The 26129-nt window shown below is 37.7% G+C and overlaps 2 protein-coding genes across 7 annotated transcripts in view; one reads left to right on the forward strand and one right to left on the reverse strand.

Annotated features, from left to right (window-relative positions):
- Positions 1-26129, reverse strand: part of RSPH14 (radial spoke head 14 homolog) — an 86073-nt gene that overhangs the window by 26343 nt on the left and 33601 nt on the right. The window lies entirely within an intron of this gene.
- Positions 1-26129, forward strand: part of GNAZ (G protein subunit alpha z) — a 73527-nt gene that overhangs the window by 23433 nt on the left and 23965 nt on the right. For 4 of the 6 annotated variants that reach the window (XM_065693105.1, XM_065693104.1, XM_065693106.1 and 1 more), the window contains one exon: positions 13278-14558. In XM_065693105.1, the coding sequence (XP_065549177.1) occupies positions 13836-14558 (723 nt within the window). In that variant the 5' untranslated portion in view covers positions 13278-13835. Of the gene's footprint in view, positions 1-11328; positions 11389-13010; positions 13080-13277; positions 14559-26129 lie in introns of those variants that run through there. The other 2 variants (XM_065693108.1, XM_065693109.1) reach the window with 2 other exon arrangements.

Here is a 26129-nt window from a genome sequence, read left to right on the forward strand (position 1 = left end):
AAGAAATAGAATAGTAAGTCATCAGCTTTTTTCCTGCATGTCTCGTGTGTGTGAAATGCAGAATGCAAACTAGAATAGTTAGGAATCCATGGCTTCTTATTAATGGTAGAATTTCAGCTTTTTGTGCCATCTTAATAGTAGGATACAGTGTTACCATAAGTAACTTTTTCTGGTAATATGAGAAATGAATAACTAAGGATTCATTGCTGAATAATGAATAAACTAAAGGCTCGATTAGCACCTTTCAGCTTTAAGATAATTTTAGTGCCACAGCTATTTGAGTCAAGAAGAGATGTCACTGAGAGTAAAAAGAACAAAAGAGCAACCATTTGAAATGCTGCTGTTAAACTTGTACTGTGTGGTTATTGTCATACATTTGTCTGGTTTGTGAAACACTCACATAAGCTGTTAGGCCTGCCACATGCAGGAAAGACCTGCAAAACTTGTTTTTACTACTGTTAACAGTAGCAGTGGATTGTTTATGTATTATCATGAATTAACCTATCTGTTCTCAGTATTTGATGGAAGAGCCTGCTTCTAACAAAATGAATGAAACAAGAAGGGTCACAAAATGGTGAACTAATTGATTAGGTACCTTAAAGAGAAAAGGTAATTAATTCTACATGAGGTGTGATACAAAAGGGAAATTTTTCTGACCTCATCACAGGAGAACTTGTACAATAGGACAGATTTGCAGACTGAATTTAAGGTCTAAAGAACCATAAAAAATGCTGTCAGAGGTTTTAGTAAAAATACAGAAATTGTGGCTGCATGGCTGGGGAGACCTGCAGGGAATAAAAAGTTTGTAATTGGGAAAAAAACCCTGAATGCTGAAAATGTGTTTACATAAAACATAAACTTGCATAGGAGTAATAGTTACCTCCTCCCCCTCTCTCTCCACATGCACAAGTATACACACAGAAGTACTAACAGTGTTAATAGAACACCAAAAGATTCATCAGTATGCATTACAAAATCTGGAGCAACAACTGCTAATACTTGTACTAGTAGTACAGTTACCAGTGCACAGCTGAAAAACAACACATTTTTTCTTTATCTTTTTGGTTCATCTCTAATAACAAAAATAAATCCATTTATCATTTACATGTGCCAGATTTGGGGAAAAATAACTAATTACAAACTCTCATGAGGCTGAAAAATTACAGCTGTGCCCATTCAAACCTAAATCCCAGTACTCCTGAGTTACTGGAAATGCCCAGGGTAAAAATCCATGCAAGCTTTCTCAAAAGATGAACTTACATCTTGTTTTGTTACCTTTGCATTTTTAAAACAACAAATACTAACTAGTATAAAATACCTAATGTCTTTGTTTTGGACAAAAATCTGTTCTTAGAATATGAAAGTGATCAATGGTGCTGACAGTCTGCGCAGCGTGACGAACATGTGAAGCCATCCTGACTAGGTTTTGTCACAGTATGACTCAATCTACGTGGTCAAATTTGGCTTCTGTTTTAACAGGATTGACTAGACCTATGAACAAATATACATAGTGAATGCCAGCAGACTCCAGGCTTGGAACATGTGCATGTAGGGAAGAAATGAATCTTGAAGCACAGGGGTACTGATCATGCTTCAGTATCCACTAGTAATATGGCACTGATGAGATCACATAAAATGGAGAGCTGAAAGTTACACTATTCAGCTTCATATCCATACAAAGGTTTTCAACTGTAGATACTCACTTACAAGAAGAGTACGAATCACACACTAAATACTGAATTTTCCTCAGTAAACCTGTCTGTGGTGCTGGCAGTTAGGTATCCTGCTTGCAATGTTTTTAAATACATTATGTTTATTTACCTCCTGTTCAAAACTGGATACCAGTGCATTTCAAAGCCCACTGAAGTCAACTAAAACACCTACGGTAAATGGATCACACCCATAGCACTTGACAGGGTTTGGGGTTTGGTGTTTTTTCTTATTTTTCCCTTAAACAATGGCAGTGAGATTTATTTTGTTGAGGAAGAGCCATGAGTATTCTCACCCTGAAGTGTCACTTAACGTAAGCTGCTGTTTCACCACAACTAAAGTTTCCTGAGCTCAGATTATAACCTCATTTAGTGCCATGTGGAAATGTTCTTGATCTCAGTGAAAAAACAAGGTGAATAAGAGGAAAGACCTAACATTATTTAAGAAACTTGAACTCTCCAGAGCATAAGTGGTGAAAAACACACTGAGAATATTGCTAGAGATGCTTGCACTGCTGCTCCGACTGTGTTCTCTGGATAAATTAGGCCTTCAGTCTCTTCAGAGAGTTAAACCTGCACCTCCTCTCACTTCATATGCAAACAACTTGCTTATTAAAAGGTGTTTTAAAGTCTGATGAAAGGAATTTAACTATTTCAGTGTTCTGTAAGGTTCATTGTATGTTCAACACAACAAGCTTCTCATAATCTCCAGTTAGGAGACTCCAGGAAGCAACTCGGATCCTGCTGGCTGGTGGTGGTGGGTGTGTAACTGCAGTAACTGCAGCTGTAGCGTAAGGGAGGTGAGATCTTCCCTCCAGAGATAGGGAATTGGAAAGGAGAGGCTGAAGAGAAATCCTAGTAGCTGCTAAACTTTGAAAAGGATGTTAGGTTCTTTATGGTGGCAGCAACTTGCAACTTGTGTTTGTTTTGGTTGGTTTTGGTGGTCGTTTTGGTTTTTTGAGGGGCGTATTGATAGAGGGAAAAAATGGTAGCTAAAAAGTTGATGCATTGGGATATTGAGGCCTTTTGCTTTATTGTGAGTGAAAGAGCTTTTGGAAACAGGAGCTGATTAGCTATTGTACAATGCTGTACTTAAATGCTTCTGGCTGCAGAATTAGTGAAGTAGATCTGTTTTTTTTCATTGGGTCCCTAAAAATTATATATCAAGACCAGAACATCAAATAACTTTTTTATTTTCATCTTATTAACAAAAAGGCTCCTTTGAATTAGTGAGTAACTACGACACTGGCTCAGCCAGCTGAGATGTACCTGCTGAAGCTCTTGCATGCTGCAGGATCGTAAGACTGTCAAAGCTTCTGAATTTCATAAAGGAATAAGAATGAGACCAGGCGTAGGCTGTAGCTGTAATCTGTGCTTGGTAGCATACAAGTCCTCTCCCATGAGTCACACACTTCAGAGAACACTGTGGATTCTGTTTAGCCTCTTGGGATTTTTTTTTCTTAGTATCTTTTCTCCTCCCCTGGGCTGCAGTCTAATACTTCGTGCACTTCTCATCTCCCTTTCTGTGCATAAACTCATGTTTAATGTGAGTTGTTAAGGTGAAATCTAGGAAATCTACAGTTCTGATGTAGATACCTTCTGACGCAGTTCATATGATTAATTTCAGAGGTGGCCCAAGGCTGGAAATTGCTCTCTAGCCTACCTACCAAAGTCATCCCCAGTAATAGCCCTGCCTCTTAGGCTGTTATCCACACTCTTCCTTTCTTTCTTTCATACTAGGAACAGCATTTTAATCCATGTTTATGTCTTGTTTTGAGGCTGATAAACCTGACAAACCTGCTGAAGATTCTTTGTCCTTCCCTAAATTAGACCTTCATGAGAATTATTTGCTTTATTCTTTCACAGTCCTGCTTTCCTCTCCTACTCTTTTCTGTTTTGACCAGCTCTTTAATGCTCTTCTTGCATCATGTTGCTCTTTCCCCTCATGCTTTTTTTGTGCTGCTGTCTCTGAACTCCCTTAGGCTGTTCTCTCTTTTCACAAATCTGTATTCCTTTTCTGACTTTACCTCACGTTGATAACTCGCTGTTCCCGCATATTCATTCAACCTGTGTCTGTTTTTCTGTTTTTCCATTCACCAAGGTTCTTTTGATTTGTTCTGAGAAACATTACTCATTCTCTGTTGCTTAGTTTCCAGCTTTAACTGTCACATCACCAGTCCATCCCTCCTATGCTCTCACTCAGCCTTTCTGTGAATTCAGTGTTCATTACTTCTAGTGAAATGATTTCCCATATTTTACTTTCCTCTTTCCCAAACCTTTTGCTCTGCCTCTCATTGCAAGGTTTGTCTTGCCAGCTTCCAGCCCTGATTCCCTCTCAGCAGTGTCTTTTCTCTAGCAAAACCATTCTGGTGGAAATCTGATGACCCAAATGACTTCTTCCACCATGTATTTACACCCCTCCCACCCCAGTGTAATTAAATTCCATATGTGCAGACTCATCTTTACAGCTGAGTCAATCCTTTCCCACTGGCATTTTTTCTTCTTTATATAGGTTTCTGCCAATGTGATCTAGTAAGATGTGCCTGTTTGCTCTCCTCGGCTCATCTTTCCTTCCTCTACTGCTATCCTTTCCATCTTGTTTTCATGAATTCAAAAGTTTCTCAGTTCCTGTATTTATATACTGTTTCAGTTTACCCTAGAAATCTTGCCTAGCTTCAGTGACTTTCTCATTCTTTTCCTTAATTTTTGCCCCTCCTCTGGTTCTTTCCCCTAAGAAAATGCATAAGCAGAACTGCTGTGATTTATTTCTGTATAGAGTCTCCAGGATGCTTTCATCACAGATAAAACATGATCACAGATAAAACTTGTCTATTGTTTCCATGGTTCCCATTTACCAGAGCATCTTTTCCTTGCCTCTTGTTTGGCCTCGAGCTTCAATCTCTGAATCTTCACTGGCTGCTTTTCTCTATTACATTAATCAGACTTCTTTTCTTCAGGACACTGCTGGCTGTACCCAGGCTCTCGCAGGTTCTTACTACAGAGATTCTGATGATGACCTCTGATTAGTTTATACCTGTCACTGGACCAAGCATGTTTTTGTTCTGTGATGTGACCTTATATATACAGGAAGAGAAACTTCCTTTTACAAAGCTACAGTTTTATTCTGTTTCAAATCCCTCTTTAACTTTCTTTGGCTATAACTACCTAAATTTCCTTATGCTTTCATAAGGTATTGTGTGCAATGAGGTTGAATGAGTGACAGGAAAATCAACATTAAATTCTTAACCAAATCTCATGTTTACTAGCTTTTCTACATAATCATCACCTTAATCTCAGTAAGAGCCATGGAATGGCAGCCCTGTGGTATGTGAGTCTTAGCTCATGAATACCCAACATAAGAACTATAGTAACACCAATGATAAAAGCTAAACAGCTTATGTTTATGTCTAATGAAGCTTATTTATGTCTAATGAAGACATAACCTGCCCTGCTGTCATCACCTGAGGTGCTTACAAAACACTGAGTGGGTCCTGCATTTTGTTTCTTACTTTATTACAAATTTTTAAATGAGTCTGATGTTTGTATGTCCCTAAAGCAGATGCTGGCTGTGATGTTTCTCCTCAGCCTTGTCTAGTAGCCAGGATTTTCTGCACACCCACTGTAATATTATTGTAATACTTCATTCTTTATGGAAGTCTGAAGGTCACCTCTGAAATGACTGCTGTGGTGTATCCTGGTCTTAGTTAAAGCACTGTGAAGCACAGGCAAATCTATATGCAGTCACTGACACTACTCTGGATTTTCAGTAACACAACTCAGAATAGAACTGTTGTATTTTTGGCTCTATTCCAGAATCAGTCAGTATTATGTACTGGTTGTGTTGATGCTGCTTCTCACTGTTTCACACTAGTTTGTGGATGTGCTAAAGCAGGTCATGATTTAAATATCTACCAAGTATTCAGGTATTAATGCTTTACAAGATTTATGTTTCCAACTTCCTAAAGAAAGTGGGATGTGCACAGTTTAAAGAAAAAGAACTAATAGCTTCCTGTATTCTGCTGTGGTCTGAATCTCACCTGAACTGGTGGAAACTTTAATGCCACTAAGTAAAGCTCAAATTCAGCTGGAAACCACTAACTAGCCTAAGTGGTATTTCAATACTGCTAAAGTCTGTTGGATGCATCCCAAACAACAGAAAAGGATGAGATTTTTAAACCTATGAATATAATATCTCACTGCAGAAAACTATTCTGTTACATCTATATTACATAGATAGGTCTATGACTACATGTAATAGAACAAGTAGTTTACTGTGGGTTCTCCACTATTTCCTTGTAAAACTTACTTCTTCCATGTATCTATAGGTGGACCAGGCAAGACCAGTTGCCCTTGTCTAGCAAGTGCTTTCTTGAAATGGAATCTTTCTCTACTCTGTCTAAGCCTAAAATCTTCCAAAGTCTTCAACTGAATTTCCTGTTTTGTGGGAATGGCAAATGCATATCCACACCATAAAGCTCCTCTTCTGTTGAATTTCACATCCTTGGCTCAAAGTTTGCAGATATAGCAATAAAGTTCTCAATTTCTTTTAGCCTGGGTGAACTGTTTAGTTTTGCCCAAGCACTCAGACATTTACTCAGGGATGGATATCTGCTGGAGAGATTTTCAACCTAAGTACTTTCCCAAGGCTTTAAGCAATGGAAAACAGCAACATCAATAATATTGTCAGCCAACTTCAACAACAAGTTGTACTATCAACTAGGAGGTTGCCTTAGGAAAAAAATTCATCCTTTCTTCCTTGTATTTCAGATTTCAGTGATTGTCTGAAGAAAATGTCGGTAATGTTTCTGGCCAGAGTTGTTTTAAAACAACTTTTTTTCTGTAATAAATGCACTTTAATCACTATACATGAAAGTATTTCAACCTTGCATTTATTCTGCATGCATATCTGGGACTCTCTGGATGCTTTCATGGATTCTAAAATCTGAACTGATTTCCCAATTCCTTATTAGCCTCAGTTCTGCTCCAAAAAAGAGATTAAAAAAAAAAAAAAAAAAGCCTGTTTAGTGGGACACTTCAGTTCTTCCTCAGTAAAGTACCTTGGGTATTTCTTGCTACATCATACTCCCTCATGTCATCTTATCCTTTTTTAATAGTGCAAGAAGTGATTGAAAGTTTAAACCTGCAGAAATAAGGTTTTGTTAAACTACTGGAATTCTCTGTGGATGTGTCTAATTACTACAAATGGGTGACATTAGATTGGCTTATACCTGTAAGTCTGATGTGTGCTGTGCTACTTCTTGCTAGATTTGCTTGTCTTTGCTTTTACATGGTAAGTGCTCAAACAGGCAGGTTCACCACCTCTAAACTTTCAGGTAAATAAAGAGAAAGAAATGATCAGAATCAATAACCTGGGAAAATATAGCTTGGGAATGGTTTTGGTTTCTTCCTCTGATAGCATATGTTCTGTAATACTGAATAGCGCATCAGTCCTGAATCAACAAAGGTTGCTGGCAACTGCAGCTAAAACTGTTGTGGAAAGTTTGTTGCAACCTTTTGAACTTCACTTTACTTTCTTAAATTAGGTATTACTGGGGAAAATTTATACTTAACATCTGGCTGCTAGGATGGAAATATTGTAAAAAGCTGAACAAGATTGGACTCGTAATGCTCTGTGTGTGCATGTTGGGGTGAGGAAGCTAAATTATTAGGCTACTGGTACTGCTTGCATTTGAGGGAGAATATAGCTTTGCGCCTACAATGCCAGCTGAAATTCCTGCTGTTAGCAGTGTACCTTACGCACAGGTGCTATGATAGTAACAGCCCCTTAGCTTTATTCTGAGCTAAGAAGCCAGCTCCTTTCAGTAAGATCTTGGAGGGGGGAACACCTTTCAAGGCATGCCATGATAGTGTACCAGTAGCTAATGCAACAAGATATGGTACTCGGATCCTTCCTTAGGAAAATTTGCACAAATGAACTGTGTTGTACTGCCATTCTCTTTCCCTGCCCTCACTGTTACTTGGGAACATGCTGAGCAAAGGGATAAGTGTTTATGGTTACAAACACAGAGATCAGTTTGAACAAGACAAAAGTGATGGGTAGGGGCAAAGAGCAAGACTAGATATGAAACCAAGTATAATGACTGGTTTTATTTGCTATAAAAGTATGGACAGAAGAACGTTATATAATAAACCAGTGCAGAATTTTTCTTAAATATTCTTCCCACTCTAAAAACCGTTAGGGCATTACATCTTTGGTAATTGAAATTGATCACTGTAAGCTCAGGATTCAGGGCATGTTAATTTTATCTTATGTGAAGAACTACCCATTTCGGTCATTACAAGATAGCCCATATATAACAGATTAAACAAATATATTAACATTTTGAGCAGCTTCAGTTGTCAGGAGAAGGCAAGATACATACAGAATAAGAATGCATTGGAAGGGACCTTAAAGCTCATCCAGTTCCAACTCCCTGCCATGGGCAGGGATACCTTCCACTAGAGCAGGTTGCTCCAAGCCCCATCCACCCCGGCCTTGAACACTGGCAGGGATGGGGCAGCCACCGCTTCTCTGAGCAACCTGTTCTACATATGCAGTGTAATCCAATTATTCAAAGGATAAGATTTTTTTGTTGTTTAAACTAAGTTTAGAGAGAAATGTGCACAGTGCAAGGAAGCAATAGGACTTTCCATTACGGTAACTGAGAATACTTTTATCTAATTAGGAACTTACAGCCATGAGACACTTCCAGTTTCAATACAAAAACTGATCTAAAAAACCTTCAGAACAAATTCTAGACTGCCTTCTTTTCCGAGTACGTTCCAAGGAAAAGTAAACTTGGTGAGAGGAAGTTGATCTATACAAAATATTATGTTACTGCTACTGCATTACTGTCCTGGCTCCATAAAAGTTATTCTTTTTCTTAACTTTAAAAAGCAGTGACTGTGAACTTGGAATATGCTTCTTAGTGTATGTGGAAAAACTTAAATAAATCAATGAACTATTGGGAAATATTATCTAACAAATCTAACTATCTATCTTTACAAAGCAACGATATAATTGCTCCATTGTATTCCTACTTGAAATAGTGATATCCAAATATGTTATAAAAATATGCAATAGGAATGAATGACAAGCAGAATAATTGATAGGTAAACCACTGTGGGATGTGAATGATCCACCTGAATGTCTGTGGAAATGTGCAGTAGGAAACAAAACACAGTGTACAAGCGGTCTGAAAAGAGTTATTTTTTTCTTGAAAGTGTATTTATACCAAACTGTTTGTCATAAGCAATTGTTAAGGCCAATAACAGAAAGTTTAATAAAAATTCTATTTATATGGGCATAAAATCTCCAGATTTATCAGGAGTGCTGATGCATTTTGGGAGGAATATATATCCTCCTGCTGCTTGTCTCTAGTGAGCCTTTTTGTTTTCCCAGGATGAAGCTTGACTAAAGAGAGGAGGGGGAGTCCCATATGTGCTGCATGCAAAATTGTTCATCTTTAATCACAGACATCCATAGAAAATGTCACAAAGAATTCAGCCGGGTCTTAATGACATGACAGCGAATGTCATGTCATTAGATAATGATGAGGACTTAAATGTTCTGAACATGTCAGAATAAACATGATTAATGGAGCTGAATCTAATTTTTATGCAATGAAAACAAGAATTTGGCCTGACATCCGATATAGTAATTCCATTCTCTCTGTGTGGCTGGAAAGCTACTCAATAAGAAACAACTTCCTCAACTTTTATTTTTCGTATTCTATGACCACTGGAAAAAGGCAGTTATTTGAAGAAAGCATAACTTTTGGAGGGTTTTCCTTCCCACATCTTTGATGTATTAAATCTGTGCTGATCACCCTTCTATTAAAGTGTATGCTGTTATTTTAACTTTCTGCTGATTAATCTGTTCTTCATGTGCTAATGTCCTTCTGATGTGCAAAAGGAGAGATAAATGTAGCTGCTATTAAGACTCTTCTTGTAGGATTTTAGACTAGGTATTAGCATTTGGGGTAAAGGATTCAGACATTTTTATATTTCAGGTATCCAAAGTGCTTACGTTACAAGCCCGTTCATGCATTGTGGTCCCTACTGGCAAAGACAACAGATAAGCACTTCATACTGCCATGTAGAGGTGACTTGATGTAGTGACTGGGTAACTAGCTCAGAACAACTGAGAGTAGTACTGTTGTGGTTAGTTTTTGGAATTGGTCACTGCAGAAGTCCTGTTCTAGTTAATTAATTTCATGCCTGTGGATTTGGGGTGGCTTTACAGAAGTTGGAGCATGGACATTCAAAGAACATAGTGAGAAGGCGGGTTTAAATAGGAGTAAGAAAGAAGATGGGAAGTTGAAATACTGTACAGGAGATCTTCAGAACTGAGTAAAAGCTGCTGTACTGAAAATGCATATGTTAACAGTGTTCTGGGACTCTAAGGAAAGACAAGAATGAGTGGGATATCCAAGTATATCAATATACTTCATATGCTGATTTTCTGACCACCTTTTTGTGGTTGGAGTTCCGGTTGTGGAATTCTGCAGTTGTTTGCAACAATCATCTATTCATCTTATTCTAACTAAAATACAAAGCTCTCCCCAGTGCACTGGCACTGGCCCTGACCTATACTGACTCATTGTGATAGTCATGAATCCAGTTCTACGTTGGTTCAACTATGCATCTCCCTTAAGCAGGGTTAGAGTTATGAAGGGATTTAATGATAAATATAGAATCAGTAAAAGTATCTCTGGGTGAGTGACTGCAAGTTCAACTGTCCCAGGCTAACATCCCAGTAAACTTCAGGAATGAGTATGTAGAACTGTCATACATTGATTCTGTCCTTTTTCTCTGATGTTAAGACACCTTCTTCTCTGACATTAAGGGATTAACAGTGATTGCTGAAACTGTTTGTCCTTCCATACGTGCACATTTCATGTTCCCAGATACCTTGACATTTAGATACTGGAAACTGCTGAAAAGGGATCCAGTGTATTGCAAGAACCTGCCTAATACCAAGATGCTGTTACAGAACTTCAGAGCTCACAGATGAGTAACAGTAGGAACTTGGATTTGAAAGCAGATGGATAAACGCTACCTTTCTACTTGTCAGACAATCATAAAGTACAAGAGATCTGTAAGTGTTTTTAAGCATGTTCAGAGACAAGGCTATACAAAGTATAGAAACTAAGATTAGGATAGCCCACTATGATGAAGAATATATGCATAACAGAAGAATAGTAATACCTCTTGCAAAACAGTAAAGATTGAGATCACTTGTTTCTACTACCTCAGGTATGAAATCCTAGGTATATAATTTATTACCCTCCCAAATAGATGTTCTAAGAATGTTTTTTCTTGTAAATGTGAGATTGGAAATCACAAAGTTAGGTTTATCCTTTTTTTAACCATTTAAACAACCTTCAATACTGCAGCTGATGTAATCTTCCTTATCTATATGTGAGAAGCTCCCATCTTGAAGTCTTTATGCTGGGCTATATCTCAGTTAACTGTACTTAAAGGTTAGCTAAAACTATTATTTGACATAATCCCTGTCCATGGCAGGGGGGTTGGAACTGGATGATCTTGAGGTCCTTTCCAACCCTAACTATTCTATGATTCTATGATTCTATAATTAATTACTACTATAATTAATTTTTACTATAGTGACAACTACTGGGAGGACAACGCAAGATCTTGCTGAAATCCCTGGCTGGTAAGGATTTTTGGCAAGACAAAAAGCAAGAGTTGAAATTCTCAATAGTAAAACAGTATCTTACAAAACATCTACTAGTAAATGTATATACCTTTATAAATATGTTACACATTAAAATAGAAATCAGGTAAATGTAAGGTCATATTTTTCAACTGGAGCAGTGTGGCCAAGTAAGAATGAGAACCACTATGTCCTGCTGTATATCTACGTGACTCATATCCTATGATGTAGGTGATGTGGAGAAAGGAAAAATACATATTGGTAAATCCAGTGCTTTACTTAAAATACTTAGTAACAGATTAGCATTTTGTAGTGCCGAAATGTCTTTTGTTCACTAAAACTTCTGCTGTGATGCTTAAGAAAGAAAGCAAGCAATGTATATGAGGTTGCAAGTAGCTGTAGTTCAGTTTCTTTTCTCACAAAAGCTTCTGTTCAACATCTGGCTTGGATCATTCTGTCCCTTTCCTACTAGTGTGGAATCATCCTCTTCAATATGTATTTTAATGCTTTGTGATATCTACACTGAAATGCTAGGAAGTTCATGCAAGAAAACTTCCAAAGACTTCTACAGCAACTTTGAATAAAATAAAATAAAATCTGGAACATTCAGTCTTATTAAAATGTAGTAGAATTTATATTTCTGTAGTAGATGTGAACTCAACCTTATCTCTGAGAGTATCTCAATGGCGTGTAGTTCAGTTTGTAAAAATACTCACTGAAAACCCCCTAGGCACAAGTAAGCAGACAGCAAGTGCCAAAGTGGGCTGGGGCCAGCTTACAATGTGGAAGCCATGACATTTGTGATTCTGCTGCCCACTGTGCTTAAAGCTTAGTGGGAGCAGTAAGCCCTTCCTAGGAAAGAGGCAAGGTATCACCAATCAGCTGTTAGTAATGTGTTTTCCCTCTGTGAGAGGTAACTGCTTCCTGCTGTTGCCTTCTGCAGCATTCCAAATAGGAGGCTTAACCCCTAATTTGGGAAAGACTAATTGCTCTAACAGTCACTGTAGAGTTGTCAGCCCTTGCTTGGGATGGCATTTCCTGTACTTTTTGTATGAAACACTATTCACTTACACTTCTAGTAAACATATATACTAAGTATAGTACTGACAGTCACTATTCACTTTTACTGTACCTCAGAATTTCCTGTTTTAAAAATGGAAGAGAAGAACCTTAATATCACTTAGGTTGGCTATGGAAGGAAGCTTGCGAAGTTTGTTGTAGTAGTGCATCACTTTACTGATTAAGCAGGATGCACGTAGTACATCGAACAGTACTGGTCTCCAAAGGGAAAGATGATCTGTTACTGTATTCTGCAAAGATGAGTAATTCTGTCTTTTGCAAAATCATGAAGCAAAGTTGATCACCTCCTTTTTCTTCCTAATTTAGTTATTTAAATGTTCCATGCATTCAGAACAGATGAAAGAAAACTCAGGAGGACATCTGTCTGAGTACAAGATACTGACATAAATAGAGAGACTGGGGAAAGTAGTTGTGAGTCTGTTTCATTTTCTACTTCAGGAAAACCAGTCAGAACAGGACTGTGCAGGAAAAGCACTGCCATAAGCTCTTGCTGAGGGAGAAATTGGGGCACAGCTCAGCACTGTTTGTTTTCATGTGGGTTTAGATAATAAAACTCAGAAGGCTGAAAAGGAGATTTGATTTACTGTTGTTCATAAACCACATTTTCTTAGGTCTGCAAGCTTCAGCTGTCCCTATGTTTTTGCTATGGTTTTAGCTTTTTGCTTTTCTTTACATATTTTTCCATCTGTATTTTCTGATCCATTATTGGGATACTAAAAGGTTTAGAAGTCTAGAAAAGGAGAAAGTGAGTGGTTCGCAGCAAGGAAGCGGAGTCTCTCGTTTCATTCATTTCTTTTCTCGTTTGGCAGGTGGAAAGCACTGATTTACAGAGCTGAACTGGATCAGCTGAAGAAGTGGGGGAAGAGAAACAAAACAAGTACAGCGCCATTGAAAAGAACTTCAGCTTTATCTAGCAGCATCACCACAGCAACCAGAAAATACAATTAAAAGACAAGAGCTAGAGCAGAGAAGGTGAAAGTGCAGCTCCTTACCTTTGGACAGAAGGCAGCAAAATAATTATGCAGAACAGAAAAGAGTATTTCATGGATCTAGACAAACAGTGGCAAAGGGAAGTGTGCCTTCAGTAACAGGAATGTGCCACTGTTTATGCGCTGGAAAGGGGAGTGCCATGAGATCTGCTGAAGAGACTATTTCTGTGGTTGCATATCTACATGGGTTTGCACCCCTGCTGGGACTGAATTAGGTGGTACAGGCATCTCGGACCATCAGGTATTGGAGAGCAACTTTTTCTTCTTGTTGAAGGTGTACCTGGCACGGGAACTGAAAGACACCGCAGATCTTTTTCAGAGACACAAACAGAGTGAGACGATCTCCAAGCCTCCCCCTCTGTAACCACCTGCTATACCATGGGATGTCGGCAAAGCTCTGAGGAGAAAGAGGCAGCGCGGCGGTCCCGTAGGATTGACCGCCACCTGCGCTCTGAAAGTCAGCGACAGCGAAGAGAGATTAAGCTCCTACTCCTGGGTACCAGCAATTCTGGGAAGAGCACTATTGTAAAGCAGATGAAAATCATTCATAGTGGTGGCTTTAACTTGGAGGCCTGTAAGGAATACAAACCTCTGATTATCTATAATGCAATTGACTCTCTCACACGTATTATTCGAGCTCTAGCCACCCTTAAGATAGAGTTTCACAATCCTGACAGAGCATATGATGCTGTACAGCTTTTTGCCCTGACAGGCCCAGCTGAGAGCAAAGGCGAGATTACCCCTGAGCTCCTGGGAGTCATGAAACGGCTCTGGGCAGACCCTGGTGTGCAGGAGTGTTTTTGCCGCTCCAACGAGTACCACCTAGAGGATAATGCTGCATACTACTTAAATGACCTAGAAAGGATTGCAGCACTGGACTACATCCCTACAGTGGAAGATATTCTGCGTTCTCGGGACATGACCACAGGGATTGTAGAAAATAAGTTCACCTTCAAAGAGCTGACTTTCAAAATGGTGGATGTGGGTGGACAGAGATCTGAACGCAAAAAATGGATCCACTGTTTTGAGGGTGTTACAGCAATAATTTTCTGTGTGGAGCTGAGTGGATATGACTTGAAGCTGTATGAAGATAACCAAACAGTAAGCGCACCTTCTGCTCCTTATTTTCTTGCCTTCTCTTCCTTTCCTCCTCCCGAGTGTTTGGCCTCTTTTCCCTCCACCTTCCTACCCTCCCATGGCAGTAATCCCCAAGTTCTTAGCCCCAGATGTGATTTCCTTTGCCTTGCCCCCAGTGTATAGGAAAAAGCCAGAAACTAAGACTCCTTTATTTGGATAATTTTTTCCACTGGACAGATTTATTTGATTAATGATACTTTTGGGAAATGGAGGTGCTCTTCATGTGACTGCAGTATTTTTTGTGGTGGTGTGTGTGCCTTTTTGCTAAATGTTTATCTGGTTACTGTTACTCCAAACATCACTTAGTATGTGTAGTGATTAGCAGTGTTACTACTGTGTAGACAGTAGTAACATCCTGCTGTACAAAGGTGGTTAATTTGGACACCATGTTTTGCGAGTCTTGGGAAATTTTGAAGCTAAAATAGGATTGACTAGCAGTTTTCTCCCCATTTATTTCCACAGGATCTTCAATAAGAATCTGGGATTTAATTAATTAAAAAAAAAGTCTTTAATGTGTACAGAATTTTTAAATTTAATTTTTTTCTTTGACTTTTTGTTGATATGGCTGATTTGTCTGGTGCAATGAATAACTATTCCTGTTCAATTCCCTTTAATGCTATTAGCTTCTGCTTTTCATAGCATACAAATACAGTAACTATGGAAAAACACATGAACATTAAGCTATATGGAACCATGTATTTGATATCACAGTTAGGTTGCCTGAGTTAACCTTTAAAGGGTTTCATTTGAACTTATTTTTTTTGACAGCTTTGTAAAACGTGATGCTTAACAGAGAGGTTTGTGGGTAGGAACACATAATGATTCTGTCATCGAGTGGTTCCTAAACGTGCTGTATTTATGTTTGAAAACAGCTGCTTTTCAGGAAGAATTACTCTATATTGTAAAATCAGAAAGTTAACCTTAAAGTTCTTCTACTTTTCTGGTATTCCTTTACATATCTTCAGTTGTTTTACATTAATTTTGTACAGGACTAGTTGCATACCTGATTTTATTACTAGAAGTTGTTTCTTGAGAGCTTCTGTGCTCTTTAAACATGCCAAATAGATGGTTTTGATAATGACTGGAAGGGCTTCAGTGGCTTCAATGGCTAAATGTGAAATCCTCCCAGAAATTACTCGTATTTTATATAACACATGCCTTTCACCATATCCCTGAGGCAAGGTGAACTATATCAGTACCTGAAGCAACTTCAGTGCCTTCTATCTAATATGCTGTTTATACAGTATAACTTATCGTAGAATCACAGTGCAGATTAAGATGTCAGTTGACCCAAGGGATTCCAAGGTTCTGGTGGTTGGAATTGACAGCAACTGAGGTGGTGAAACTCCTTGAAATGGAAGTGGCTAAAGAGAAGACTTTTATAGGTGATACTTCCAACATATTTTTCACAGTTTACGTAGTAGTGTTGGAGTAAGATGCTATTATGTCCTTCTGCAACTCCTACACTCCAAACCAGCATAAGACTAGATCATCACTGAAGAAAACAAGTGAAACTATTCCATCCACATCCCATGCATGTAGGAAAGGAGTTCTTTATGTATCACTTTATACAATCTGTTATTGTTACTGGTACAGAGATGTGAAATCGTTTCAACTCATCTTCACTTCTAATTTCTTTGTCAGTATTTTTGGTTGCTAATGCAGTTTTTACAAAGAGTTTTCTTATTAGGAGGGAGCTAAGTGATAAGTTTGAGATGCAATTAGACTACAAAATCATTTCCAAAAATATTCCCTACATTTTACAAGCTTGTCTTAAATGCTTGAATCCCTTTTGCATTTTCTTTCTATGATTCTTTAAGGCAAAAAACCACTTATGGTCAAGAACATTCACCTAAGCTGAATTTTGATAAAACTCTTCTGAAATACTCGATTTTTACTGCAAATGAAATATACATTATGAGTACTGAATTTGTTACAAAGATTTTTTGTATGAGAAGGCAGCTAAGTGACAACTTTGAGAAGCAGTTCCACTGGGTCATGAGAAATAATCAGACCAGAAATAATTATTTTAAAGAAAAAAAAGTTACCTAATCTTTTAGTAGCTTTGTTGACTTTGTCTGCATCTTTCTGTCTTATCTCCATCATTGTCTCCATGTGTCTGAGGCCATTCTCTGAGTATGAAATTCTCTCTTAAATGATTTTGGCAAAGATCTGATATTTCCAATAATCCTTGTCAGCACTGTTTAAATTGGCCCTTTTTTTGTTGGTAGAGCTTATCACATATATAATATTTCTCTATTCTTATCTTCTTTAGTGATTTTAGAGCTTATCCACTGCACTGCCATTTTCTTCCCTGTACTATGGTAACTAATTAACCATTCACTGTCCTACATACGGACTCAGGCTTCATTACCTGGAGATTCTTGTCTTGGCATTAGTGCCTTCCTATTGTAAGAGATTTCTGTAGTTGATTTATTTAGTAACCTTCTCTTGACATGACAGAAGCATTATTTGTGTTAATTTTCAGAGATATTAGGTAAAACATCTATTGTTTGTACCTAGACCCTGACTTGGAGTTAGTTGGGCTTCTTGCAATTCCTTAGACTTTTCCTGCCATGCTTTTCAGATTTAAAAATCAAATAGAATTTGTCCAAATGGGAAATCAAAATTTGATTCTAAATACTGGAATCAAAATCCTTATGGATGTTGATTTTGATTCCACTATTTAGAATCAAATGAACTAAGTGTCTGGGTTATTTCAGAGTGACATTGAAGCCCACTTGTACATAGTGTTTTAACAGCCTGGAGGGCTAAGCTCCTATGATCTCTTTTTATCCTTTTTCCTTGGTGCTACTGCTTATAGAATGTACTCATCATTGAAATTCAGACTTTTATTAGCCCTCAGCTTCTATGTATATGCAACCACTGTCCAAGTATTTGCCCGTCTATGAAATTAAATTCTGCACACATATTCTCATGATCTGTGGAGAAACTGGAACACAGATGGGTGAGAATAGTCATCATCCTGTAACTCCCTCTTATGTTGCAAAAAGGAGGGGGATACTAATAGCATTTCAGGGGGAACCTGGCTGTATAATCATAAAGAACAGGTTACTTTTGGCCCATCTTTCTTTGGCTATTATGTTTTATCCAAACATACATCCCTAATTTTACTATACAGAGATGGCATGTTTCAGGTGTGCTGAATACACAGCATGGCATTAAACAGCTCTGAAAGCAGAACTATGAGAAGGTCCATCAACTGAACTGCAACACTGAGACTGCCACTCCTGAGAAAAGCCCTATGAATAATAGCGTTGTTGAGTTTAAAATGCTTCCTGGTGTAATTTCTACGCTGAAAACAACTATTAAATAAAACTAGTTGTAACTTGCCGCTTGACAGTGTGTGAGAATCTGGGTGATACATAAACTGTGCAAGTTGAGCCAACAGTCTGTATGAATATGAGAACTTCTGGGCTTCCTGTTGCCAGAAATGGATAAATGCTATGCATGAGCTCTGTCTTTACTGAAGATTCGTTAAAATAATGATTGGCAAATATGGTGAAAATTGAGTGAAAAATGAGCTAGTTTGGCATACTGGTAGATCCTGAATATAGCTAAGTCATGGAGTCTGTTCAGGGCAAGATTATTGTAGTGACACCAGTGTACAGAAGGGAGAACAAAAATAATGCCCAAATTGCCAGTTGCCTGGACAGTTTTTCCCTTTGTCTGTGATTTTGAGAGGCAAAGTAAGTTAAAATTTATCCTGCCTGGAAATAAATGAGAAAAGGGAAGACTTTTTTTTTTTTTTTTTTCCTGGGGCTTTTTTTCTTTCTCCTGCTATGCTTTATTCTGAGTAACTGCATTTGCAGAGGCAAAAATCACCTGCACTAACAGTTTGTAGGTCTGGCCAAACTGGTATTTTGACTTACCTGTTCAATACTTAGCTGCTTACTAAAGAGCAAAATAGTGAAAAGTAGAATTCTTCACTCTTTTCGTCCTCCACCTTGTGTGCTTTCTTTCGTCATTCTCAATAACAATATTTTTCTTGCTTATCTAAGATTATCTGCAAATATGATCTGAGTCTGTTTTCATTCCACAGTGTTATAGGTTGTCTTCTACCTAAGATGCGATAAATAGAGCTGTATCTCTGTATGCATCATACCTACTTAGTATGACTCAGCTAGGTAACAGCTGCCTCTTCTTGTGACACAGTTGCAAAATTGGTTTGTACAATACCTTTGGAATGCTGCTGCTTTATTGCAAGATCATTATTCCTGACCAGCACTCTGAGAAGGTTGCCATTGGTTTTTATATCCCCATTGTGAATTCTTCTCTATTGCATCAAATTGCTTGTTTTAGCAGCTTACTGACCCATTCTGTCTTCTATTATGTACTAAGATGTCACCTATGGCCTTTGATAATGTAAAATTATCTTTTTCTTTTTTTTTTCCCCCCTCCCTTCTTGCATGTTGCATCCTGCACTTAGGAATTTCCTGTTAATATCTGAGTGTCTCATGTTGATTTAAATTTCTCCTTAAATGAATGTGTGCTAGAGAATGTTAAATAATCTGTACTCTCATGTTATTACTCCTGCCTCTCACCCTGAAAAGGAGTCTTGCAGTTTCTTTGCAAGTCCACCATCTGTATGCATGCAGTTTGGTGTTTCATACCTGCTATACATCCTGATGAATAGTTTTCAATTTTCTTCTACAGTGTTTAGCTGCAATAGGGTTCTAGACCATTAGAAAGGGTCTTCAGAGATCAAATAATGAAGTAATGATATTAATTAAACATGGATGTAAGATTGAGAGTTCCTGAGGTCAGTAGTTGTGACAGGTTCACATGGTGCAGGAGATACCAAGCAAAGGTGGTATGTCTGCTTTTTCTAAAAATACTGCTAGTTCAACAACTTTATCAATGTGAATGCTACTTGAAGGTGACTCAGATTTAGAGAATTTTTCTACTTTTTTATAGCCATTATTAGTGGTGAAAGGAAAAATAAAATTTGAGGAAATGCTGAGGCTCTTTTTTAGTGGAGTAACTTGTTAAAAGGTGCAAATGAAAAATCAAAAATAGTTCAGACTGCAGCAGGCCTCGTGCAAATCTTTGGGGTCACAATGGAATCTCTCAATTATCTAATAATAATAATTTACCAGGAAAGCTCTTTGTCACATGTTAACTGTATGAATTCTGAACAGAAATCCTTTTTCTGCCAGGAATTTTTTTATTGAATAAACAAATTCTTAAGGAACTTATTTGCCTTTCCTGATACTTCAGCTTTTTGAGACTATTTAAACTCCTTCCTGGCATGCGGCTGTTGTTCTGCAATACTAACAGCCAGAACAGAGGGGAAATTGTGCTACATGTAGTACATAGCCCTTTTAGCACCTGGAGTTACCACTGGAAATAAAACATGGCAGGAAACATCTTTCTGACAAAATAAGTCTCTTGGGAATCTGCAAAAAAGATTGACCTAAACCATTCAGGTTCTCTCATTTTTTATGAAGGCTTTCCATTTCATGATATTTCATAGTGAAGTTCGTGTGGGAGCAAAGCCTGGATGACTTCAGCATTCATGTGTGCAGTCTTTCAGCTCTGCAAATGGAATTCTAGCCTTGCTTTTTTTCACTTAAGAATGTAAAATATATATTCCCTTACCAAAGTTTAACTTTAAATGGTGATATATCAAGATTCCAGCCTTAAGGCTTGTATCTTCTAAATACCCAAGCATATATCTTCTAAAATACATAAATAGCAGTAAAATAATAAGTATACATAACTTGATCAATCAACTCCTGATTTAGATATTATCTCAGGTCTGAAGATTTAGTTTTTTATGCTTCTGATATGGATATCCACACATAGAAGGGGAATAGACCAAAGCAATATAATGTTCTCTTATAAGAAATTGCCATCTTTATGTGAAACTCTCTTGATGACTGTATTGAAAATCAGTTACTTGAAAACAAATTCTGTATTTGTCCTTGTAGAATGCCTTTAACAGTAAGGCATATCATAAACTTAGGGCTGTGATGCATACTTGACAAGTATGGCTTAGCCTTTTAGAAAATATGCTGCTTGGACATTAAGAGGTTTAAATTTCAGAGGAACAACTACCTATGTCGTTCAATACAAAGTTGAAAATGACTCTTTAAGAACTCTGTGTGTAAATAAGACCATTACTGCACAATGTAATATATTCTTCTATAATCCCCTCTCATCCCTAATAACAGGTGTAATCTGGCATACATTTGACCTTTCTAGCAATCCAAATTGGGATAGCAATCCAAAACCCCTTCAGGATGTTAGAACACTTCCTCAGTATGTATTCCCAGTATGCATTTTTTTCGGTGTATCGGGAGACATCTGACATAGTTCTTCTACCTGTGAATGCAGAAAGACACTGCATCCTGAAATGGAGGCTGACTGAATTTTTCTGGTTGCTGTTATTTGGTGGAGTTGCTACTTTAACATTTAGAGAGTAAGAAAACGAAAGGTTGATCTGAAATTGTACTCCTGAAATGCCATACCACTCATCATTATTCCTAACTAGTGAGCAGATCTCTCCCATAATATTAACTTACTAAAACCATCCAGTTTGGAAGTTGGTAACAGAAGAACTCATAAAGCATTTGACAAGCTTTAGTGAAGAAAGTTGTGTGGCATGAAATGAGAAAATAGAAAGTGGTCTTGAATACCGAAAGCCCTGTGAGGTTTGACAGGATTAGTAACAAAGGAAAACCAAAACAGTTCAGTAGTACAGCAAGCAAAATCATGTATGAAATCTAAAAATGTTAGGCACCAGCTTTTGAAAAGCATTACAAAGTGAAGAGCAAATACTTAATAATCTTGAAGGTGTTGCTACTAACATCATATTACTTGTGTTCATATTTAACAGTTTTCAGGAATAGCTTTTGTTGTTAGTCTGATGCATGCACAGGTCAAAAAAACTGGGTGAAACTAGTAACTTAGACTAGAATATGCAGACACATGAAAAAATATATAGCACGAATAAATGTGGTTCTTGCAAATGGAAGTAATGCCTTCTGAGGTTGCTAATTCTGGGTTCGTTGGTTGTCAGTTTTGGTGTGGTGGTGTGGGTTTTGGTTTTGTGTGGTTTTGTGTTGGGGTTTTTTTTAGGCATGAGTAAGTATGCAGGAGATGAACTCAGATGCTGAAACCATTTTACTCTGGAAAAAAGATTTTTGACAGAGGCTTTCTGAAAGGAACTAGGCTGCTGTGGCTTTCCCCTGTCCCAGAAGGGATGGCTTGTCCTGAACAAAAAGCTGATTAAAGGTGGCAGGAGAAGTAGGAGCTGGTGGACAACTTTTCCAGTGTAAGGAGGTAGCAGAAGAGCAGGAGGTGCTCTTGGCAGCTTCCATTGTTTAAAATATTCCCAAATGATATTAAAAAGTTGCTGTTCAGTCTGACCTACTACTGATGGTTTATGGGCAGAAGAAGACTAGAAATATGATTTATCATAGAAAAATAATTGGAAGAGCTCTCAATATTACTAATAAGGAATCTGTTTTTTAGAGAAATGTAATCAAGTGAGGCTTTTGATCAACTCTACTTAACAAATGGAATTTTTCTAAGAATTTATTATTGTGCTAAGATTAATAAGAGAATTATATATATTCTTACAAAAATATACATTTTCAATCTTTTTATCACTTCTGTTCTATAAAGTAGGTATTCATGTTCTTGAAAATCTTTCAGATATTTAATCATTGCTTGAATACTTCTGATTTTCTCACTACTGCCTAATGTCTTCCAGTGTGGTATTTAAGAACCTAGTTATCTACTATCACTTTGAAAAAAAGGTTAATATATTCTGACTTATGTTTAAGCTGTTTTATTTTATGTGGTAGCACAGAAACTTCTCAGTTGCATTAAAGCAAAGAGACTTCCCTATGGTTGATGTATTCTCCTTTCTTTTGTGGTTCTCAGTGCGGCCTGTGGCTGTCTCAAGCCACGCTGCCATGTTCTACTACTGTGTAATGGATCTAGTGCATGTATAGCGTGTTCTGGCATGGTAGTGGCAGCAGCCACAGTCCTTTTTCTCTTCTTACAGATGACAATTCTGGACATGTGCTGAAGGCCTTTACTGTGTATTTGTGGTAAGGCATATGTGCTCCCAGGATTGACTGGCTTTACCAGTCACCTGCAGCATAGGTACTCTCTTTGTGCACAGGGCCATGTCTGGACAGATGAGGTGAGACTAGAGGACAAACAAAAGCTCAAAGGTAGTTGGCTGCTGCAACCTCAGAAAGATTTGTGGCTGAGGAGCCACATGAATTGTCATGTTAGGTCAACATTGTCCATGGACTGATCACTGAGCATTCTTGTTGTTCTGGTGCCTTTACTCCTCTTGATCATGTGATCTTTTTAAAAAATTACCATTGTCTACTGCCCTTTATATTGATATCCTTATAGGATACTTTTATACTGATCACCTTTTATACAAAGCACTTCAGAGTGAACAGCATGAATACAATTAAATTCATTGTTGTCTCTGTATTAGTTTTCAAAACCATTTAGTGGTTATGCTAGTAGACTATTCTAGCTAACTTGGACAGCACTAGTAAAAGGAGACCGTTCTAGTCTGACAGTAACCTTGTATCTTAAAAAAAAATAGAAGTATTTGTTGTACATGGTGGAAAGGTGGTAGGATGGGTTTTTTAGGCTATAAAGTTTTGCAGATGCAAATATCTGACCGCTGAAACATACCTAGCAATATTCTTGTAGTGGCACTCAGTCTAGGCTAAGGCCTTTTCAAGAGTAACTTTCTGGTGTTCTTTTTTTTTTCATTGAAAATGTTCTGTGGATGCCAAAAACATTATCTCAACTTGAACCTCATTTTGTTTAAGTTTCCTTTGCAATAATCATAAGTGGATCCCATCTCTGTCAATCCTGCAGAATCCCTGAATTCAGTTACTTATATAAATGAAAAACCTCAGTGACTTGGCATGCAGTTGTAATCAGTTCTAATTCTGCTAGGTTATTGTCTTTGTCCTGGATGGGGTTTAAGGTATGTTTTAATACAGTGTTTTCTATAAGTATAGTTATTCTTTCTGTCATTAACTAACATATTAAATAAGCTTGGACATTAAACAGATTCATGTAGAATATGCCTATACACTTACATGTATTTAGTAACTTGCATTTGCTGCTGTTGTTTTACTGCTCTTTCAGCCATTTTCAATAGGCAGCATAATTTTGATAGCCAGGAGCTTAGTCTGTATGGAATTTCTCCATGTAATAAGGGAGTAAAAGCAGCATAAAAACTGAAGAATTTGGCAGACACGCATATGGGTAAATATAGTACCTGTAACACTTGCAAAGCCTTGCTAATAATTATGTCACACACTGGTCACGGAAACAAGAATGCACAGTTCTCCTGACTCAGAGGTGAAGAGTCAGGATGTAGAGACTTTGTGCATAGTAATTCCTAAAAAGAATTCTGTATATACTAGGTGGAGTTTGCAAACTCCATCAGAGTTCAGGCACTATTATTTGGCTGCCAGTAACTGAGCTTCAGCACACTGGATCATCAGAATTCTGCCACATTATCTACCCTGTTCTACTTGCTCCTGTAGCTTACTGAACAAACCTACTACCTGGTTACCCAGAGAATGTTCTGGGGATCCTAGACACTAGCAGAGTGTTCTGCTGTCTCTGTCTTAAGTATTATCATATCTGTATGTTTCTACATATCTGTAGAAATTATGTACTACCATATTACTAGGAGCTATAAGACTACACTTCTACAAACCAGAGTTAAGGTAAAAACAAATAGTTATTTGTAAAACTGGAAAATAGACAATACTTGGAATATGTTAATAGACTCCAACCAAACACAGGTTTGGGCTGGAAGGAACCTTAAAGCTGGTCCAGTTCCAGCCCCCTGCCATGGGCAGGGACACCTTCCACTAGAGCAGGTTCCTCCGAGCCCCCTCCAGCCTGGCCTTGAACACTGCCGGGGGTGGGGCAGCCACAGCTTCTCTGGACAACCTGTGCCAGTCCTCAGCACCCTCAGGGGGAAGAGCTTCTGAAATCTGATCTCAATTTACCCTCAGCCAGTTTAAAGCTATTCACCCTTGTCCTATGTTACTGACCCCTGTTTGAGACTAAAGCTAATGTTAAGTAAATTCGCTATTGCCTAATTTCAAGTCCTTCTATGACCTGATATTTATTATATACAATAAAAAGTTGTAACTCATCAAGAGAGACAGGTGGTTTGTCAAAGATTATAATGTGATCACAGTTTTGTATATTAAGATGATGCCACAAAATGAGATCTTGCTCAAGCAAATAAACCATCAAATCATAACAAGATAATAATATGAGCTCATATCTTAAACTTAAGAAACTGCTTAAGCTTTGGGCTACATAAAATTAAAAGAGGCTTTTCTTTAATGTCATGAATTGAACGGCATATGTCAGGCTTAGATATAACAATACACAGTATGAACAACATTTTCATGGTTAAACGAAAGTAAGAGCAAGGAGGACTGCAAACCAACTAACCTAGATTATTGCAGCATAAATTTTCAGGTGTTTACTAAGACCTGTGTCACCTTGCAGTTGTTGACATGCATATAAGCCACTTGCATACTCATTCCAGTTGCAGGCAGTACTGCCATAAAGCCAGAGTAATACAATGAGTAGTGTCAGTGCTTTTGTTCATGTGAACTCAAAATTTCTTACACTCCTTATGGTATCATCACTGTTTAATTCTGATGTATATGCTATTCCTACACAGGCTTTTCAAGAGTAGTCCTTTTGAACAGAAGTCGGGTGCTTGCTTGACAGTATTGCTATTCCAGCAGATTTTTAGCTAAAACTGATGGTGTCTAATGCTGAGAGCTCTTGGGTAACTGCCATTTTTCTGGCAGTGTGACAAGGCTTTTATGGGAAGCTTGATTTCTTTAAAGATACTGTTAGACATTTGAGTATCCTGTTTACTCATTACCATACAGTGAACATACCAGAAAGAGAGTCTGGAGTTGTAACAGCTTTGAAAATATCAACTCAATGTTCAATAGCAGTCAAAAAAGCCCAAAACATTATGAAAAGATTAAGAAAAAATCAGAGAACAGTATAAAATGCAAACGATGTCTGCTTTCAGAATGCTGTCTAGATTTGCTTCTTCCATTTTGAAGAAAATATATTAGAATTAGAGCAAGCATGACCTAAAATACAAAATATTTTCCATTAAAATAACAAATAATAGATGGGGACATTTTCTCCTAGGAAAAAACTAAGATGTATAAGGCAGGGCCATGTGGCGGGCTAATAAAATGACAACGGGCATACAGAGAACTGATTTCTAATCATTATCTGCTTTCTCTTCTACGAATCAAGGATATTGAATGATTTTTTTTTTTTTAGCTTACATGTTTAGAATGAAGTACAGGCAGTGCAGGTCCACAGAACATAGAGTGAGATTATGGAGCTTGTTGCCTAAGAGTGTCATGCACAAACTCTGCACAAGTTTAGAAGGAACAGAAAAATGTATACACGAAACATAGCAAGACCTATTAAATGTCAAGATAGAGCTTTTGACTT

Source organism: Lathamus discolor, chromosome 12, assembly GCF_037157495.1.
Source record: "Lathamus discolor isolate bLatDis1 chromosome 12, bLatDis1.hap1, whole genome shotgun sequence".
Classification (NCBI taxonomy): Eukaryota; Metazoa; Chordata; class Aves; order Psittaciformes; family Psittacidae; genus Lathamus; species Lathamus discolor.